The following is a 22,364-nucleotide window of genomic DNA, read 5'->3' on the forward strand; positions in this document are numbered from 1 at the left end:
CAACTTCATTTAAAACTGGAAACAAGGAAGGGTGCAGAGGTATATCCTGCCTAACAGATCTTGGTAGATCTCTATGTTATTTGCTGCTTGGCTGTGATCATATGTTGTCAGCTCTACAAGGGATATAATTTTCCTTTAACATGATCATTTCATACTGCACTGTTAATTTACATGCTGCCAAGGAAATTGCAATTCATTTAGAATTTTGAACGCATTATCAACACTTTTAATTACAAATACAGCTACACTATCAGGTAGGCTGCTGGCCCAGATGGGCAACAATTGCTACATTTTAACAAAAATTCAGAACACAACTACTGAGGTGATTTCTGTATGAAGTAACAAATGCAACAGAAACACCCATGAAATAATAATCAACCTATCAGACTGTTTTCATTGAACTGACTAAATTCTTCATCACGCTCTACAGAATAACAGCCTTTGCATTATTCAAAAACAATTAACATAAGTTAACCATAATTCTGCACTGGTAGTGACTGACAATCATTTCTTTAAAACAGGAAAATCAGAAGCTGATAATATGAATGAATACTGACAATAAATAACTTGAACCTTACTTTAGAGCTATACTCTTCTAAGACGTATGTCAAAAACACCACTGGCTGACATTAAACCAACACACACTTCCACTTCTGTAAGAAGGAAGAGACAAAGGACTTATCAAACTGATAGGTTTGTGACACTTTTCTAAATGCTTTCATATGTTGTTCCATTTAATACTCAAAATAATGTTGTGAAATAGGTGTTATCACTCTCATTTAGTATATAAGGAAACAGGCTTAAAGAAGTTAAGGGACTTGTCCAAATGGCAGATCCAAGATCTGAACACAGCTCTGTATAGCTCAAGAAGTCAGGTTCTTTCCTCTATATCATGCTTTTTTAATAGCATGTGAGGAAAATGAATAATTCCAAGTAGCCCTTGTACTACAAAACTACACAAATACCAGAAACCATTTCATTCTAGAAAATATTTTGATAAAGTACTTAAATGTCCAATGAGAAACCAAAAAGAGAATATTTGAGTCAGAATATTTAGACTGAAAAAATAAAAATGACCAAAAGAAAAATGATATTAAGCCTTTCACTTCAAAATAAAGACAATTATATGCTTCCCTCAAACTAATACAAAAGTTGTCTTAGAATTCAAACTAAGAAATGTGATTTTTACATAATATTCTGCTTGATGAACACAAAAAAATAGTCATTAGCCAATAGTGTATATTTCACTGTTAATCTGTGAGAAGACAGAAATAAATTACCTGTACAGACTCACAAGTAATCAATGGTAGTTCTGACACTACTGGTTCAGAAGTACTCTCACTTTCATGAGAAATGGCATCATCCTGCTTAGGCTGTAATTTAAGAATTTCTGAACTTTTACGTTCAGTGGGTCCTTCTTCATCACTAGAAACAACAACTAAAATGGAAAAATGTATTTTTTTTAATGTGTCACAATAATCACATATAAAAAGAGAATTTTCTAACTCACGCAATGTATCTTTAATAATTCCACTGAACTGAATAATCTAACTTTATTCAGTTTAGAAAGTAGCCCATCATTCATTATCTGATTTATGCTGCTACTGCTGCTTCTAAGTCACTTCAGTCATGTTCGACTCTGTGTGACCCCATAGACGGCAGCCCACCAGGCTCCCCCGTCCCTGGGATTCTCCAGGCAAGAACACTGGAGTGGGTTGCCATTTCCTTCTCCAATGCTACTTGCATACAATGTTTTCACATCAGTGCTATTATTTGGCAGTTATCTGCAACCTTACTCTCTGGAGGAAGAAGGTATTTTAAAATAGATAAACCCATTAGGAGAACTTAGGAACAGATTCTAGTTCTAATAATATATTATTGCCATCATTCTCGGAGAAGGCAATGGCACCCCACTCCAGTACTCTTGCCTGGAAAATCCCATGGACGGAGGAGTCTGGTAGGCTGCAGTCCATGGGGTCGCTAAGAGTCAGACATGACTGAACGACTTCACTTTCACTTTTCACTGTCATGCATTGGAGAAGGAAATGGCAACCCACTCTAGTATTCTTGCCTGGAGAATCCCAGGGATGGGGGAGCCTGGTAGGCTGCCGTCTATGGGATCGCACAGAGTCGGACACGACTGAAGCGACTTAGCAGCAGCAGCAGCCATCATTCTAAATTGTACTTTAAGTCCTGTTACATTAGTTTCTTCTAGGAGGAAGAAATGAATGGCAAGGGAAAAATGTGGGAGACTAGTCACTAGATATGCTTTAGAACCTTTTTTGTACCATGTGACTGTATCAAATACTTGAAAATTAATGACAATAAATAAATAGCACTTAAACTCTCTGTACTTCAGTTTAATCAATCAAAATGACAATAATGGTCCTTACAGATTTGTGCCCCCCCCCCAAAAAAAAAACTGATGAGATACTGATGAGTACACTAATAAAAAAAATTACTTCTGCTTCCAAGTACTCCATTCCTTACCTAAATCAATACTACAAAATTAATGACATCCCAAAACCCCAAGTCTTTTTTTTCCTGAAGGTAATATATTCCTGAATATATTTCCTGAAGGTAATATACACGGATGTAATAAATAACACAGTGCCTCAGCAAAATTTCTTTGACAGAAGAAATAAAACAATTAAGCAGAGTAGAGAAAATTAATAGCTTTTATTATCCTCATGTTACTTACTTGGTTCAGTAGAGATAAATGATAGGTTCCCTTCACTGTGTTCACTTAAAACAGGTTTTTCTACTGTGTTCAATTCATTCTCATCCTTCACAACTAGAGTAGAATTCCCCACAGTATCAGAGGAAATAGAGCTCTCAAAAGTTTCCATGGTTGAACATTCAGAGGTCATTTGAGGAGAAGCACTCAAAGCCAACTCCTGATCACAATCGGAGGATAGTTGAGCAAAATCACTTTCTATGGATTCATATGTAACTTCTTCAAACAGTTTTGGATCCTCATGATAGTTTTCACTTGACTTTTCCAACTCAGTGAATACTGCTGGGTCATTTTCTTGCTCTTTCTGAACATAAATAAATGCATATGAAAATCAGCATTTTTCAAATTTAGCTAATATTAAGAATCTTTTTTAAGTTTAAATTCCTATAAAGGTAAAAATACTGTATCATTTCTATAATTATAGGAATAGAAAAGTACACAATTACACTATATTTCTCTTGCAAAAGTCTCTCAAGTATTAATATAAAGATATAAAGCTTGGTCTATCCAATCAGATGCCTAAATATTTTTTAAAAGGATGGGAAGGGGAAACACCCATATTTACAAGTGGTTCAGAAGGCTCCCACAATCTAAGACAACTTTAAGAGAAAAATTTTTTACAGCTTTACTTTGCAAAAGAGGCCATTTGACATTATGTGACTTTAGTTACAAGAGCAAAAAAAATAAAAACTTAGGAATAACAATATGAAAAATTAAGAAAATCAATCACTGCCTTCATATCTCTCAGTTCAGTCGCTCAGTTAGGTCCAACTCTTTGCGACCCTATGGACTGCAACACATCAGGCCTCCCTGTCCATCACCAACTCCTGGAGTTCACTCAAACACATGTCCAGTGAGTCGGTGATGCCATCCAGCCAACTCATCCTCTGTCGTCCCCTTCTCCTCCTGCCCCCAATTCCTCCCAGCATCAGGGTCTTTTCCAATGAGTCAACTCTTCGCAGGAGGTGGCCAAAGTATTGGAGTTTTAGCTTCAGGATCAGTCCTTCCAATGAACACCCAGGACTGATTTCCTTTAGGATGACTGGTTGGATCTCCTTGCAGTCCAAGGGATTCTCAAGAGTCTTCTCCAACGCCACAGTTCAAAAGCATCAATTCTTCGGCACTCAGCTTTCTTCACAGTCCAACTCTCACATCCACACATGACCACTGGAAAAACCATAGCCTTGACTAGATGGATCTTTGTTGGCAAAGTAATGTCTCTGCTTTTTAATATGCTGTCTAGGTTGGTCATAACTTTGTTCCAAGGCATAAGCGTCTTTTAATTTCATGGCTGCAGTCACCATCTGCGGTGATTTTCGAGCCCAAAAAAATAAAGTCTGACACTGTTTCCACTGTTTCCCCATCTATTTCCCATGAAGTGATGGGACCGGATGCCATGATCTTCACTTTCTGAATGTTGAGCTTTAAGCCAACTTTTTCACTCTCCTCTTTCACTTTCATCAAGAGGCTTTTGAGTTCCTCTTCACTTTCTGCCATAAGGGTGGTGTCATCTGCATATCTGAGGTTATTGATATTTCTCCCACCAATCTTGATTCCAGCTTGTGCTTCTTCCAGTCCAGCGTTTCTCATGATGTACTCTGCATATAAGTTAAATAAGCAGGGTGACAATATACAGCCTTGAAGTACTCATTTTCCTATTTGGAACCAGTCTGTTGTTCCAAGTCCAGTTCTAACTATTGCTTCCTGACCTGCATATAGGTGTCTCAAGAGGCAGGTCAGGTGGTCTGGTATTCCCATCTCTTTCAGAGTTGTCCACAGTTTATTGTGATCCACACAGTCAAAGGCTTTGGCATAGTCAATAAAGCAGAAATAGATGTTTTTCTGGAACTCTCTTGCTTTTTCCATGATCCAGCAGATGTTGGTGATTTGATCTCTGGCTTCTCTCCCTTTTCTAAAACCAGCTTGAACATCTGGAAGTTCACGGTTCACATATTGCTGAAGCTTCACATCTCTTTTACCATATAAATCTAAATCATGTTTATAATTATAACTCAAAGGCACTGCAAAGTCCTGAAATGCCTTGTGAATCAAAGGACTCAAAAAGCCATCTCCAAAAAACAAAAAGCTATCTCCTTACACTTTTATTGTTAACTATACACTAAGTTTTTGAAACTAAGTAATGTATGCATTAAGTATTATAATTCCTCCAACAGATTTCCTAAACTCTGGAAAAAGAGAAGTCTATAGAAACTGGAAGTAAACTACTACTGATAAAATAGTCTGGTAATAATTTCACAGACCAAGTGAAAAGCAATTGGCTAGATAGTATGACTATTATGTGGTTAAAATAAGACAGAGAGAAGAAATACATCTGTAGGACATATAACAAACCACTAAGTATAAAGGCTGGTATCAGAGGAGAAATAGTTTAAACTTTTTTACTTGTTCATAATATAGTTAGCCCTCTATATGTGCAGGTTCCACCAACTGTGGGTTCCACCAACTGCAAATGGAAAATATTTCCAGAAAAATAATTCTAGGGATTTACAAAAGGCAAAACTTGAATTTGTCATGCACAGGCCACTATTTACATAGCATTTACTTTTCACACCCATTTATGTAACATTTACAATGTATTAGTTGCAAGCAGTCTAGAGATGATTTAAAATGTATAGGAAGATGCAGATTATATGAAAATATTAAACCATTTAATATAAGAGATTTAATTTAAACATCTATGGATTTGGTATATCCAAGGTCCTGGAACTAACACACTGTAGATACTCAGCGATGACTGTATTTGAAATTTGTTCCCATAACTATTACTGCAAGAAAAATATTTTAAGTTGCATTTAAAGTATTAAAAAAAAAAAGAATCAAAAAATATGCAAAGAAAAAAGTTTGATGATAAAATCAGAAAGCTAGGAGAACATTATTTGGTCACAGTCAATTCATTTTTATCATAGGACAAATTATTTCATATGACATCTAAATACCTCTACTTACTGTCTGTTCTGCTGACTTATACAGAGAAGCAGGATTATGAGTATCAGGTAAATTACTTCTAAGCCTTTTCTTTCTCTTCCTGGAAATCAGAGTGGGTTCCATTCTTGAAACAGAATTTGTATCATCCTTGTTTCCACTCCCCACTTCAAGATGGTCACAATCTCTACTTCCACTACTGAGGTCTAAAAAACAAAAGAGACATTTTTGGCCAAAAAGTACAGAAAGGATCCTCTTCAGAAGAGCTCAAAGAAAATCATCAAAATTGCTATACTACTCTCAGAGCTAGTTTTTTTAAACTCTACTGTTAAATAAGCATACCAACATGGATAAATATAAAGACACATCCCATTTTAAACTGCATTCACAAAGCAAATGTTCATTGTACAAAAAATATGAGATAAAGGAAATATATTAAAAGGTAGTATTAGTAACAAAGCAAAGCAATCAAACCATATTTTGCTTTTGCTACAATTGCATTTGACTATGATAAATAAAAGTCAATAAAATTTTGAAAATTAGTGTCTTAAATGCTTTTTAAATTCACTGTCATTTTAGAAATTACAACTAATTTAGACACTGGTTTTCTTTTTTAAATGTAAGTTTTAATACATATATTTAGTAACTGAAAAGGGACAATAATTTGAAACAGTAGAGTACTGATCACTGCTCTCTTAAAAGAAGCCAAAATATTTCTCCTCAGCAGACAATTGTGGTATGTAATCATTCATAAGGCAATCAATTACTTTCAGTTTATTTCTTTTTTGAAAAAAAATCAAGACCTTTAATTTTAAATCTCTAATAAATCTATTACCCTACAGAAAAGGAGGGGCCTCTCTGGTTGGCTTAGATGGTAAAGAATCTGCCTGCAATGCAGGAGACCTAGGTGCAAGCCCTGGGATGGGAAGATCCTTTGGAGAAGGAAATGGCTACCTACTCCAGCCTTCTTGCCTGGAAAATTCCAAGGACAGAGGAGCCTGGCAGAGTCCATGGAGTTGCAAAGAGTCAGACATGACTGAGCGACTAACATGTTACCACAGAAAAGGAAGTGCTACCTTTTTAAAGTCAACAAAGTATTATTATGAAATGCATTTCAAGTATTATCAAACATGCATGGTATTTCAGTTATCAAATATATGTACTATACAAAAATGCATTCCAAAAGGTTCTACCTAAGGTTATCCTAACTAACTGAAGATTATCCTGAATTTTTTTGCTTTCTGAATTATATCATATAAGTACCAACTCAGATATTATACCATTTTATATAAGAGATTTAAGCATTTATGGATTTGGTATGTCCAGGGTGCTGGAATTCACACAAAGCAAGTCCCAAAGCAGCTTCCTTGAATTCATAAACTTAAACCCATGTAACACTGACTGTTCTGACCACTTCATTTACTCAACACTACACACCTTCTATTCAAATTATTCTTGCTCTTACTCCAGCTTTATAAACATCTAATCACTAACATTCATAATACTTCTTTTTCATTGCTTAAAATTAAGGCAGGCATGGGGACAGGACTGAGGCCAAAAACTCAAACCATGAACAGTCTTCCAAATTCCAAAGACAACTTTTAACTCTCTCCCGCAGAAAAATAAACTACCCCCAAATGATCAACACAGTATTTTGAAAAGCACAATAAATTTTACTTGCAATTCTATAAACTGTAATGGTTTCTTTTGTAAACTGTAAGCAGTGAAGGACAGGGAAACCCAGCGTGCTGCAGTCCATGGGGTCACAGAGAGTAGGCCATGACTGAGCAACTGAACAACAAAAACTAAAAAGGTAGTCAAATATAATTTCTATATATAATACTGGATCAAGCTATAATTTTGAAACATAAATACTACAGCAAAAGAAACTGATTCAGGATTAGCTCAAGATAGCAGAGTAGTTGGACAAGAGCTCATCACCTCCTTTTGAAAACATCAAAATCACCACTGAACAACCACCAACAAAAAAATGCTCAAGTCCACCAAAAAAAGATACCCAACATCCAAAGACAAAAAGGAGTTCTCAGTGAGATGGTAGGAGGGGCACAATCACAATAAACTCAAGTTTCATACCCACAAGGTGGATGACTCAAAAGGAGGAAAACAATTTAACCACTCAAGTGAAAATTCGGAGTCCCACACCAGGCTTCCAAACCTGGGGGTCCAGTAACGGAAGGAAGAGTACCCAGAGAATTTAACTATGAAGCCCAGTAGGGTTTGATCACAGGTTTTTCACAGGACTAAGTGAAACGGAGACTCCATTCTTAAAGCGCGCATACAAAGTCTGTGCAAACCAGAACTCACGGTCAAAAGGCAGTAACTTCATAAAGAGACTGGGCAGACTTAACTGCTAGTATTGAAGGGCCTACTGGGGAGGCTTGGACTCACTGAAAGGGAAAGAACGCTGACAACAGCAGTTCTAAATGACACACTAGACCAGGTGGACTTAATTGCTATCTACAGACCATTTCATCCAAAAGCAGAAGAATACACATTCTTCTCATGTGAAAATGGAATATTCTTTGCATTGAACACATGCTGGGCCACAAAGAGAGCACCAGTAAATTTTAAAACACTAAAATCATATCAAGCATCTTTTCCAACCAAAACACTATGAGACCAGAAATAAACTATGAGAAAAAAAAAACTAAAAAAAACAAGCATGTAGACTAAATATGCTATTAAACAATCAATATAACACTGAAGAAATTAAGTTCAGTTCAGTCACTCAGTCATGTCCCACTCTTTGCAACCCCATGGACTGCAGCATACCAACTGCCCCGTCCATCACCAACTCCTGAACCTTGCTCAAACTCGCATAAATCAAATCAGTGATGCCCTTCCAGTCATCTCATCCTCTGTTGTCCCCTTCTCCTCCTGCCTTCAATCTTTCCCAGCATCAGGGCCTTTACCATTGAGTCAGCTCTTCGCATCGGATGGCCAAAGTATTGAAGCTTCAGCTTCAGCATCAGTCTTTCCAATGAATATTCAAGATTGATTTCCTTTAGGATTGACTGGTTGGATCTCCTTGCAGTCCAAGGGACTCTCAAGAGTCTTCTCTAACACTACAGTTCAAAAGCATCAATTCTTCGGTGTTCAGCTATCTTTATGGTCCAACTGTCACATCCATTCATGACTACTGGAAAAACCATAGCTTTGACTAGATGGACCTTTGTCAGAAAAGTAATGTCTCTGCTTTTTAATATGTTGTCTGGTAGGTCATAGCTTTTCTTAAATGGAGCAAGCATCTTTGAATTTCATGGCTGCAGTCACCATTTGGTGCAGTGATTTTGGAGCCCCAAAAAATAAAGTCTCTCACTGTTTCCATTGTTTCCCCATCTATTTGTCATGAAGTAATGGGACCAGACACCATTATCTTAGATTTTGAGTACTGAGTTTTAAGCCAGCTTTTCCACTCTCCTCTTTCACTTTCATCAAGAAGCTCCTCAGTTCCTCTTTGTTTTCTGCCATAAGGGTGGTGGCATCTGCATATCTGTGGTTATTGATATTTCTCCCAGCAATCTTGACTCTGGCTTATGCTTCACCCAGCTGGACATTTCACATGATATACTCTGCATATGGGCTAAATAAGCAGGGTGATCATACACACCCTTGATGTACTCCTTTCCCAATTTGGAACCAATATACTGTTCCATGCCTGGTTTTAACTGTTGCTTCTTGACCTGCAACAGATTTCTCAGGAGGCAGGAAAGGTGGTCTGGTATTCCCATCTCTTGAGGAATTTTCCACACTTTGATGAGATCCACAAAGTCAAAGGTTTTGGCGTAGTCAATAAAGCAGATGTTTCTCTGGAACTTTCTTCTTTTTCTATAATCCCCTGGATGGTGGCAATCTGATCTCTGGTTCCTCTGCCTTTTCTAAATCCAGCTTCAACATCTGGAAGTTCACAGTTCACATACTGCTGAAGATTCACTTGGAGAATTTTGAGCATTACTTTGCTAGCATGTGAGATGAATGAAATTGTGCAGTCATTTGAACATTGTTTGGCATTGGAATGAAAACTGACCTTTTCCAGTCCTGCAGCCACTGCTGAGTTTTCCAAATTTGCTGGCATACTGAGTGCAGCACTTTTACAGAATCATCTTTTAGGACTTGAAATAGCTCAGCTGGAATTCCATCACCTCCACTAGCTTTGTTCATAGTGATGCTTTAAGGCCCACTTGACTTCGCACTTCAGGATGTCTGGCTCTAGGTGAGTGATCACACCACCGTGGTTATCTGGGTCATGAAGATCTTTTTGGTACAGCTCTTCTGTGTATTCTTGCCATTTTTTCTTAATATCTTCTGCTTCTGTTAGGTCCATACCATTTCTGTCCTTTATTGTGCCCATCTTTGCATGAAATGTTCCCTTGGTATCTCTAATTTTCTTGAAGAGATCTCTAGTCTTTCCCATTCTATTGTTTTCCTCTATTTCTTTGCACTGATCACTGAGGAAGGCTTTCTTATCTCTCCTTGCTAGTCTCTGAAACTCTGCATTCAGATGGGTATAGCTTTCCTTTTCTCCTTTGCCTTCAGCTTCTCTTCTTTTCTCAGCTATTTCTAAGGCCTCCTCAGACAACCATTTTGCCTTTTTGTATTTCTTTTGCTTGGGGATGGTCTTGATCATTGCCTCCTGTACAATGTCACAAACCTCTGTCCATAGTTCTTCAGGCACTCTATCAGATCTAATCCCTTGAATCTATTTGTCATTTCCACTGTATAATCGTAAGGGATTTGACTTAGGTCATACCTGAATGGTCCAGTGGTTTCCCTACTTTCTTCATTTATGTCTGAATTTTGCAATAAGGAGTTTATGATATGAGCCACAGTCAGTCCCAGTCTTGTTTTTGACTGTATAGAGCTTCTGCATCTTCGGCTGCAAAGAATAAAATCAATCTGATTTCAGTACTGACCATTTGGTGATATCCATGTGTAGAGTCATCTCTTGTGTTGTTGGAAAAGGGTGTTTGCTATGACCAGTGCGTTCTCTTGGCAAAACTCTGTTAGCCTTTTCCCTGCTTCATTTTATACTCCAAGGCCAAATTTGCCTATTATTCCAGGTATCTCTTGACTTCCTACTTTTGCATCCCAGTCCCTATAATGAAAAGGAAATCTTTTTTTGGTGTTAGTTCTAGAAATTCTTGTAGGTCATCACAGAACCATTCAACTTCAGCTTCTTCATCACTAGCAGCTGAGGCATAGACTTGGATTGTGTGTTAGTTGCTCAGTCATGTTTGACTCTGCAACTCCATGGATTAGGGCTCACCAGGTCCCTCCATCCATGGGATTTTCCAGGCAAGAATACTAGAGTGGTTTGCCATTCCCTTCTCCACAGGATCTTCCCAACCCATGAATCTAACCTGGGTCTCCCAATTTGTAGGCAAACTTTTTACCATCTGAGCCACTAGAGAAGACTCAAAGTGGAGCACAGACTTGTATTACTGTGATATTGAATGGTTTGCCTTGGAAACGAACAGAGATCATTCTGCATTTTTGAGACTGTGCCCAAGTACTGCATTTCAGACTCTTTTGTTGACTATGAGGGCTACTCCATTTCTTCTAAGGGATTCTTGCCCAGGAACAGCATGAAAAGGCAAAAAGATATGATACTGAAAGATGAGCTCCCCAAGTTGGTAGGTGTCCAATATGCTACTGGAGAAGAGTGGACAAATAACTCCAGAAATAATGAAGAGATGGAGCCAAAGCAAAAACAAATCCCAGTTGTGGACATGACTGGTGATGAAGTAAATTCTGATGCTATGAAGAACAATATTGCATAGAACCTGGAATGTTAGGCTCATGAATCAAGGTAAATTGGAAGTGCTCAAATAGGAGATGGCAAGAGTGAACATCGACATTTCAGTAATCAGTGAACTAAAATGATCTGGAATGGGTGAATTTAATTCAGATGATCATTGTATGTATTACTGTGGGCAAAAATCCCTTAAAAAAATCAAAGAGGATATCAAACATATACCTAAAGACAAATAAAATGAAAGCACAATGATCCAAAATCTATTGAGATGCAGCAAAAGCAGTTGTAAGAGAGAAGTTTATAGCAATACAATCTTACCTCTGGAAGCAAAAATCTCAAATAAACAACCTAAGCTTATACCTAAAGTGACTAGAGAAAGAATAACAAGCTAAATCTAAAGTTAGTAGACGAAAAGAAATCATACAGACCAGAGTAGATATAGGTGAAATAGAGCCAAAGAAAACAACTGAAACTAAATGCTAGTTCTTTGAAAAATACACAAAATTAATAAACCTTTAGCCAGAGTTATCAAGATAAAAGACTCAAATCAATGTTAGAAATGAAAAAGAAGTTACAATTAATATCACAGAAATACAAAGGATCATAGCTGTATGCCAATAAAACAAGCTGGAAAAATTCTTGAAAGTGAAAGTGAAGTCGCTCAGTCATGTCTGACTCTTTGCAACTCCATGGACTGTAGCCTACCATGCTCCTCAGTCCATGGAATTCTCCAGGCAAGAGTACTGGAGTGGGTTGCCATTTCCTTCTCCAGATCTTCCCAATCCAGGGATCAACCCTGGGTCTCCCGTATTCCAGGCAGACGCTTTAACCTCTGAGCCACCAGGGAAGGTACAATCTTTCAAGACTGAATCAGGAAGACAAAGAAAATATGAACAGACCAATTACAAGCATCAAAATTCAAACTATGACTTAAAAACTCCCAAAAAATAAAAGCCCAAGACCAGATGGCTTCAGAATTGAGTTCTATCAAACACTGAGAAAAAAGCTAACACCTAGTCTTCTGAAACTGTTTCCAAAAACTGCAGAGAAAGGAAAACTCCCAAACAAATTCTGTCAAGCCACCATCATCCTGCTGTCAAAACCAGAAAAAGACATCACAAAAAAAGAAAATTACAGGCCAATATCACTGATGAACACAGTCACAGAAATCCTGAACAAAATACTAGCAATCTGAATTCAAGGATACATTAAAGGTGCATACACCATTATCACATTGGATTTATCCTAGGGATGCAAGGATTTTTCAAAATCCACAAATCAGTGTGCTACACCACATCAACAAACTGAAGAGTAAAAGCCATATGATCATCCAAAAAGCTTTTCAAAAGAAAAGCTTTTGACAAAATTCAACACCCATTCATAATAAAAACTCGCCAGAAAGTGGGCAACATAATAAAGGCCTACAAACCTACTGTTTGTAGAAACAAACCTACAGTTAACATCATACTCAGTAGTGAAAAGCTAAACGCATTTTCTCTTGAGATCGAAACAAGATTAGGATGTCCACTCTCACCACATTTATTCAACATAGTTTTGGAAGTCCTAGCTATAGAAATCAAAGAAAATGAAATAAAAGGAATTCAAATTGGAAAAGAAATTAAATTGTCACTGTTTGCAGATGCATGATACTATACATAGAAAATTCTAAAGACATTACCAGGAAACTACTGCAGCTCATCAATTAATTTGGTAAAACTGCAGGTTACAAATTAATACACAGAAATCTACTGCATTGCTATACACACACTAAAAATGAAAGATCAGAAAGAGAAATTAAGAAAACAATCCCATTCACCATCATATCAAAAAGAATAAAATACCTAGGAATAAACAAACCAAGACCTGTACTCCATAAACTGTTAAGACACTCATGAAAGAAATAAAAAATGACACAAACAGATGGAAATATATATCATGTACTTGGATTGAAAGAATCAATATTGTCAAAATGACTATACTACCAAAGGCAATCTACAGATTCAATACAATCTGTATCAAATTATCAATGGCATTTTTTATATAACTAGAACAAAAAAATCTTAAAATTTATATTGAGACACAAAAGACCCTGAATAGCCAAAGCAATCTTGGGAAGAAAAATGAAGCTAAAGAAATCATGCTCCCTGACTTCAGACTATATGCTTCAAAGCACAGTTATCCACACAGTAGGGTACAGACACAAAAAGAAAGATAGGTAAATGGAATGGAATAAAAAGCCCAGAAACAAACCCATGCATCTATGGTCAGTTAATCTATGAAAAAGAAGGCAAACTATAAAAAGGAGGAAAAAACAGTCCCTTCAATAAATGGTGCTAGGAAAACTGGACAGCTACATGTAAAAAAAAAAATGAAATTAGAAAATTCTTTAAAACCATATACAAAAATAAGCTTAACATAGATTAAAGACCTAAATGTGAGACCACACACTATAAAACTCTTAGAGGAAAACATTGGCAAAACACTCTTGACAAAAACTGCAGCAATATATTTATGATCTATCTCCAAGAATAATGGAAATAAAAATAAAAATGAACAAATGAGAACTAAACTAAATGTTTTTGTACAGTTAAGGAATCATAAATAAATGAAAAGAGAATACAAAAATTGGGAGAAAACAATGGAAATGATGTGACCGACAAGGCATTTGTCTCCAAATTTTACAAACAGCTCATGTGACTTAATATCACAAAAAACAAACAATCCAATCAAAAATGGGCAGAAGATCAAACAGATACTTCCCCAAAGAAGATATACAGATGGCCAAGAGGCACATGAAAAGATGTTCAACATTACTAATTATTCAGTTCAGTTCAGTCGCTCAGTCATATCTGACTATTTGCAATACCAAGAACTGCAGCACACCAGGCCTTCCTGTCCCTCACCAACACTCAGAGCTTACTCAAACTCATGTCCATCGAGTCAGTGATGCCATCAAACCTTCTCATCCTTTGTCATACCCTTTTCCTGCCTTCAATTTTCCCCAGCATCAGGGTCTTTTCCAATGAGCCAGTTCTTCGCATCAGGTAGCCAAAGTATTGGAGTTTCAGGTTCAGCATCAGTCCTTCCAAGGAATATTCAGGACTGATTTCCTTTAGGATGGACTGGTTGGGTCTCCTTGCAGTCCAAGGGACTCTCAAGAGTCTCCTCCAACACAACAGTTCAAAAGCATCAATTCTTCGGCGCTCAGCTTTCTTTATAGTCCAACTCTCACATCCATACATTATTACTGAAAAAACCATAGCTTTTACTAGACAGACATTTGTCAGCAAAGTAACGTCTTTGTTTTTTAATATACTGTCTCAGTTCAGTTCAGTCGCTCAGTAATGTCCGACTCTTTGTTGGCAAAGTAATGTCTCTGCTTTTTAATATGCTATCTAGGTTGCTCATAACTTTCCTTTCAAGCAGCAAGCGTCTTTTAATTTCATGGCTGCAATCACCATCTACAACGGTTTTGGAGCCCAGAAAAATAATGTCAGCTACAGTTTCCACTGTTTCCCCATCTATTTCCCACAAAGTGATGGGACCGGATGCCATGATCTTATTTTTCTGAATGTTGAGCTTTAAGCCAACTTTTTCACTCTCCTCTTTCACTTTCATCAAGAGGCTCTTTAGTTCTTCCCTTTCTGCCATAAGGGTGGTGTCATCTGCGTATCTGAGGTCATTGATATTTCTCCCAGCAATCTTGATTCCAGCTTGTGCTTCATCCAGCCAGGCATTTCACATGATATACTCTGCATATAAGCTGAATAAGCAGGGTCACAATATATAGCCTTGACGTACTCCTTTCCTGATTTGGAACCAGTCTGTTGTTCCATGTCCAGTTCTAACTGTTGCTTCTTGACCTGCATACAGATTTCTCAGGATGCAGGTCAGGTGGTCTGGTATTCCCTTTATGAATTTTCATGTTGATATATGGCAAAACCAATACAATATTGTAAATTAAAAAAAAAAAAGTGTTGCTTAAACCAATAGTTCTGAGAAATAAAACAGTGATTTCTTTAGCTCAAAAAAAAAAAAAAAAAAAAGAATTTTCCACAGTTTGTTGTGATCCACACAGTCAAAGGCTTTAAAGCAGAAGCAGGTATTTTTCTGGAACTCTCTTGCTCTTTGCTGATCCAACGGATGTTGGCAATTTGATCTCTGGTTCCTCTGACTTATTGTAAATTCTGGTTGAACATCTGGTAGTTGATGGTTCACATATTGCTAAAGCCTGGCTTGGAGAATTTTGAGCATTACTTTACTAGCATGTGAGATGAGTGCAATTGTGCGGTAGTTTCAGCATTCTTTGGCATTGCCTTTCTTGGACTGGAATGAAAACTGACCTTTTCCAGTCCTGTGGCCACTGCTGAGTTTTCCAAATTTGCTGACATGTTGAGTGCAGCACTTTAACAAGAAGTTTACTAACTGCAAATCAGTCATGGTTTTTTGAGCTAAAGAAATCACTGTTTTATTTCTCATCTTTTTATCATCTTTTAGGATTTGAGAGAAATGCAAATCAAAAGTATAATGATATCTATCACCTCACCCAGTCAAAATGGCTATCATCAAAAAATATATAAACAATAAATGCTAGAGAGGGTGTGAAGAAAAGGGGACCCTCCTACACGTTTGGTGGGAATGTAAATTGGTGCCGTCACTACAGATAAGAGTATGGAGGTTTGCAAAAATAGAGCTACCATATGATCCTGCAATCCTACTCCTGGCCATATATCCAAAAAAACATAATCCGAAAGGATACATACACCTTAATATTCATTGCAGCACTGTTAATAATAACCACGATACGGAAGCAATCTAATAGCCATCAACATAAGAATGGATAAAGATATGGTACATATATACAATGGAATATTACTCAGCCATTAAAAAGAATAACATAATGCCATTCACAGGAACATGGATGGACCTGGTGATTATCATACTGAGTGAAGTAAGTCAGACAGACAGAGATAAATATATGATATTTCTTATATGCAGAGTCTTATAAAAATGATACAAATGAACTTATTTACAAAACAGAAACAGACTCATAGACTTAGAGAACTATGGTTACCAGGGGGGAAGGGTAGGAGGAAAGAGTAATAGAATTTGGAGCTGACATGTACACATTTCTGTATTTAAAGTGGATAACCAAGGACTGCTATATAGCACAGGGAACTATGCTCAATATTCTGTAACAACCTAATTGGGAAAATAACTTGAAAAAGACACATGTATATTTAGATACATGTATATTTGTAACTGAATTGCTTTGTTGTACACCTGAAACTAACACAATATGATTAATCAACTATACTCCAATATAAAATATAAAATTTTTTAAAAACTGATGAAAGAACTAAGGCTTGGAAAACTCCAATATAGCAGTTTTCCTCCAAGAAGTTCACTAACTGCAAATCAGTCAAGATAATCTCATGGGAAACTGGAATAAATGTATTAGATAGCATCAGACATTATTTTAAAAAAACAGGACTCTACCTGACATATATATATATATATATATATATATTTAACTTGCAAATATCGTTACCATATAAAATTAAACAGCTAACAAATTCCTATAAACAAAAGAATGTTAAATATTTCCAATGTATTATATTCATAAAAGCAAATTTAACAAGGCAAACTTAAGGCACTACAAAATAAAGGTATACCGAGTGTGAGGAACAGCTCAATTGGTAAAGAAACTGCCTGCAATGCAGGAGGCCTGGGTTTGATTCCTGGGTCAGGAAGAGCCACTGGAGAAAGAAATGGCAACCCACTCCAGTATTCTTGCCTGGAGAATCCCATGGGTAGAGGAACATGGCAGGCTGCAGACCATGGGGTCACAAGAGTCAGACACAACTTAGTGACTAAACCATAATGTTTGTATATGACAGATCATAACTAGACTTATCATGGTGATTATTTGAAATGTACAGAAATACTGAATCACTATGCTGTGTAACAGTAACTAATACAGTGTTGTATAATTTGATTATAATTCAAAAACAAAATCAGAAAATGAGACAAGATTTGTGGTTATCAGAGACAGGGGGAGGAAGAATTGAATGAAGGCAGTCAACATGTACAAAATTCCCATTATAAAATAAATAAGTTTTAGAGACATAATATATAACATGACAAATGAAATTAACACTGCTGTATGTTATATATGAAAGTTGTTAGAGTAAATCCTGAGTTCTCATCATAAGGAAAATTTTTTTCTAGATAGGTAAATGGAATGGAATAAAAAGCCCAGAAACAAAACCATGCATCTATATGAATAAATGGATGTTGACTAAACTCATTGTGATAATCATTTCATGATATATATAAATGAAATCATTATACTATTCACCTTCAACTTGTACAGTGCTGACAATTATAAAAAACTGGAAGAAAAAACTTTTTTCAGTGGTATACCTGGGATTTAATTCAGAACACCCATTAATTTATAGGCTTTTGTTAAACAATTGGAATTAGACACAATTATCTATAGGATGAAAATATTGTGAGTTTTAATAATGTTTCAATAGCTAACTTTCTTAAAAACACTTTACCTAAGAGGAGAACCTTCAGGGATACTAAGAAACTATATAGTGCTTTTTTTATCATTCATTTTTCCCTGCTGTAAGTCTAGAATTTGTTACTTTGAAGGAATACTGAAGGACATAAATTAGAAAGCTTTCTATTTAACTATTCCTACTCTACCAAGGAAAGCAATGAAGGTTTAACAGTGTTTTGATAGTATCTGAATTGAGCCCACTTGCACAAATACAAATCCACCTTTATTTTTATACTGTAAGAAAGGATAATTATTTCTAGAAAAAGGACAATTTGTTAAAAAAAAAAGTCCTCCATTACATGCAGATCGTATTTAGTAATCAATTGAAAGATTACATCTACAGTCATAATACTTTCTCTCGAGACTGCCCTCGTAAGAGTTACAGCTGGTTTCTTGTATATGTCAAAGATATTAGTTTCCTTCCAAGTGTTCTCTTCTATGAAAAAGAGTATTTAAAATGTGAAAACAACTGTGTTCCAAATGAAATACAAAAAATTTTTACACAGTATCATTAAAGGACCACCTTTTCTTGTGAGTAATTTATAAAATCATTCAGAAAACAAAATATTTCAACTAGCTTGAAGCTATCAATAATCGAAGAGACCCTGGAAAGTGTTAGTTTCACACCTGACTAGTATATAAATTGGTTTTGGTGAAAATTTTTATATTAAATTATTTAAAAGTCTTTTTAAAAAGAGACAAAAAGAAGTCAATTCATTAATCCTACAGGCAAGAAAACCTACAATGAATATTTAGAAGTCTGGGATGTATTTACCTTTAAATTTGCTAAAAGTGACTTGTATTGGAATCCTCCTAGAGTTGAGAAAAATTCTAATGAATAAAGAATGTACCTGTGGCTGATTCATGTTGATGTATGGCAGAAACCAACACAATGTAAAGCAAATGTCCTCACATTAAAAATAAATAAATTAAAAAAAAAAACAAGAATATATTTCATACTAGGAGGACAGACAGTGGAAAGCCAATAATAATAATAGAATTAGCAATAATATCAATGACTAGACAGATCCATGGCTCAGACGGTAAAGAATCTGTCTACTAATGCAGGAGACCCAGGTTCGATCCCTGGGTCAGGAAGATCCCCTGGAGAAGGGCATGGCAGCCCACTCCAGTATTCTCACCTTGAGAATTCCATGGACTGAGGAGCCTGGCTGGCTATAGTCCATGAGGTCTCAAAGAGTCAGACATGACTCAGTGATAAACATTTTCACTTTCATGAAAGTAATATTTAGAAATAGACAAATTAACATTATAACTTTATAGCTATATGCCAGCCAAACAAAAAAAATGACAAGAAATAATATTCAAATTTAACTTCCAGATTTAGTAAATAAATCAAGAGATGTACACTGTAGGATACAAATAGTAAATTTAGCAATTTTCTTTGTGTTGCTAAAAAATCTCTCTTTACTTTCATGGATAAATATAGTTATAACTCAAATAGTACTAAAACTACAATAGACAAAAATTCAAATGGCAACAGTTTTCTGAGGTTCACAAACCTTTAGGCTGAGTATCAGACATAAGAGAAATGCCATCATCATCTCTTCGTTTTTCTTTAGTGTAAGAAGTCTGCTTTGCATAATTGTCTGTCTTACTTGATTGTGAACTGCTGCAAAACAAAATATTATTACACTCAATTCTTCTAAGCAAAAATAAATTTAGAAGCCAGTTGGCATATATTCAAGATAAAAATAACAGATCACAAATAAAGTCTTATACAGCAGAGTATGTGGTCTGAACAGTAGAAAGAATATTAAACTATGATTTGAAAAATAAGTTCTCATTCCTATTCTATCTTTAAATTCTCCATGTTCCTTTGAAAGAAAAAAACAAGAAATGTTTTATTCTTCCAAAATTGTGCACAGGCAAAGTGAACAAAGAAAAATACAAGTGCTAAATATATCAAAGGGGTCTAAAAAGTAAACATTCCCTGAACACAAGTAGATGATAATCACACTTATGTGTAATCAAAAAATAAGTCAAAAGTAATCATTAATATGTTTGACGCATAGTTCATGTATCATAAGTTACATACAAAATAAGACTTAGGGTGTGGTAACAAATTTTACCTACAGAGAAAATAGTTTAAAATATAAGCTACTGGTTAAATATTTAAAATGTATTAAAAGCAAGTTTTGGATGATTAACATAATATCACTATTATGAAAACATAATACAATAATAGTATGGGACATTAATACCTACCCCACTTTCAGTAATCATTAGATCATCCAGACCAAAAAAAAAAAAAAAAAATCAAGAAGGAACATTGGAGTGAACCATAAACTTGATCAAATAGACTTAACATGTTTTTATAAAACATGAACACAGAACATTCTCCAGGATGTTTTAAGATAGGTCACAAAGCAAATCTCAGCAAACTTAAGACACACACAAAAATATCTTTCCCAATCACAAGAGCATAAAACAAGAAATCAATAACAGGAAGAAGTCTGAAAAATTCAAAAAAAATAGGAAGACTAAACAATGTGCTCCAGAAAATCAATTGGCTAAAGAAGAAACCAAAAGGAAGATCAAGAAGTATCTTGAAACAAATATATACATAAGCAAAAATTTCAAAATCCATGAAATGTTCTACAAGGGCAGTTAATAGCAATAAAAGTTACATTAAAAAACAAGAAAGAACTCCACTGAAAAACATCACTTTACAGTTCTTGGAACCAGAAAAAAATATAAATTAAGCCCAAAGTTAGCAGAAGGAAAGAAACAATAAAGACCAGAGAAAAAGTAAATAAAAAAGAAATAAGAAAAACAATAGAAAAGATCAAAACTAATAGCTTATTTTTTAAAACAAACAAAACTGACAAACCTTTAGCTAGACAAACCAAGAAAAAAAAAAGACTCAAAGAAAAACAGATCATCCAAAGGCTACTATGAATAATTATATGCCAACAATATGGATAACCTAAGAGCCAGTCCATCGTAAAGGAAATCAGTATTGAATATTCATTGGAAGGATTGATGCTGAAGATGAACTCCAATACTTTGGCCATCTGATGTGAAGAACTGACTGATTTGAAGACCCTGATGCTGGGAAAGATTGAAGGTGGAAGGAAAAGGGGACGACAGAGGATGAGATGGCTGTATGGCATCATTGACTCAATGGACATGAGTTTGAGTAAGTTCTTGGAGTTGGTGATGAACAGGGAAGTCTGGTGTGCTGCAGTCCATAAGGTCGCAAAGAGTCGAACACAACTGAGCTACTGAACTGAACTGAAGAGCCAGTTTTATGGGGAGGATAAAAAAACCTACTGGCTGGACTAAGGGCAAAAAGACTTGTACTGGGTTGGCCAAAAAAGTTTTTTCAGGTTTTTTTCAGTACCATCTTATGGAAAAACATGAATTTTCTGGTCCACCCAATAAATAAAATCATTACAACTGGTAGTACAGAAATACAAAGTATTGTAAGTGATGATTATAAAAAGTTATACATCAACAAATCATATAACCTAGAAGAAAGGGACAAATAATTAGAAACATACAACCTACCAAAATGTATTATGAAGAAAAAGAAAATCTGAACAGATCAATAACAAATATGGAGACTGAATTAGTAATCAAAAACCTTCCAATACAGAAGAGTTCAGGACCAAATGGTTTCACTGGCAATTCTATCAAATAAGAATTAATGCCAGTCTTTTCAAAACTCTTTCAGAAAGTTTACGAGGAAAGAACACTTCTAAACTCAGTTTAGAAGGCCATCACTAATACCAAAGCTAGATAAGGACAGTACAGTAAAAGAAAAATATAAATCAAATACCCCTGATGCATAGGGATGCAAAAACTCTCATCAAATTATTAGGAAACCAAACTCCACAACACATTAAAAGAATCATATACCATGATCAAATGGGACTTATTCAGAGATGCAAGAATGGTACAGCATACACGAATCAATCAATGTGATAAAGCACATAGGTAAAATGAAAGATAAAAATCATTTGATCCCTCAAAAGGTACAGAAAAAGCATTTAACAAAATTCAACATCCTTTCACTATAAAACTCAAAAACCTGGGTATATATGGTTGATTCGTGTCAATGTTTGGCAAAAACCAACACAATTCTGTAAAGCAATTATCCTTCAATTAAAAAATAAATTTAAAAAAACCTGGGTATGCAGTTATGTAAAGTTTAAAAATAAAATAAAATTTAAAAAAAAAAAAATTTAAAAAAAAAAAAAAAAAAAAAAAAAAAAACCTGGGTATAGAAGGAACGTACTTCAACACAATAAAGGCCAGTATCACAAATGACAGCTAACATCATATGAAACACTGAAAGATTAAAAGCTTCTCCT

The 22,364-nt window shown here is 35.6% G+C and overlaps 1 protein-coding gene across 11 annotated transcripts in view; it reads right to left on the reverse strand.

The window, feature by feature from the left end:
* Nucleotides 1-22,364, reverse strand: part of SENP7 (SUMO specific peptidase 7) — a 184,947-nt gene that overhangs the window by 42,752 nt on the left and 119,831 nt on the right. For 8 of the 11 annotated variants that reach the window (XM_044941267.2, XM_044941279.2, XM_006050463.4 and 5 more), the window contains 4 exons: nucleotides 19,548-19,657; nucleotides 5,705-5,886; nucleotides 2,702-3,041; nucleotides 1,281-1,438 (listed from right to left, as the gene is read on the reverse strand). In XM_044941267.2, the coding sequence (XP_044797202.2) occupies nucleotides 1,281-1,438; nucleotides 2,702-3,041; nucleotides 5,705-5,886; nucleotides 19,548-19,657 (790 nt within the window). The remainder of the gene's footprint in view (nucleotides 1-1,280; nucleotides 1,439-2,701; nucleotides 3,042-5,704; nucleotides 5,887-19,547; nucleotides 19,658-22,364) is intronic. The other 3 variants (XM_044941309.2, XM_044941293.2, XM_044941273.2) reach the window with 1 other exon arrangement.

Source organism: Bubalus bubalis, chromosome 1 (assembly GCF_019923935.1).
Source record: "Bubalus bubalis isolate 160015118507 breed Murrah chromosome 1, NDDB_SH_1, whole genome shotgun sequence".
Taxonomy (NCBI): domain Eukaryota; kingdom Metazoa; phylum Chordata; class Mammalia; order Artiodactyla; family Bovidae; genus Bubalus; species Bubalus bubalis.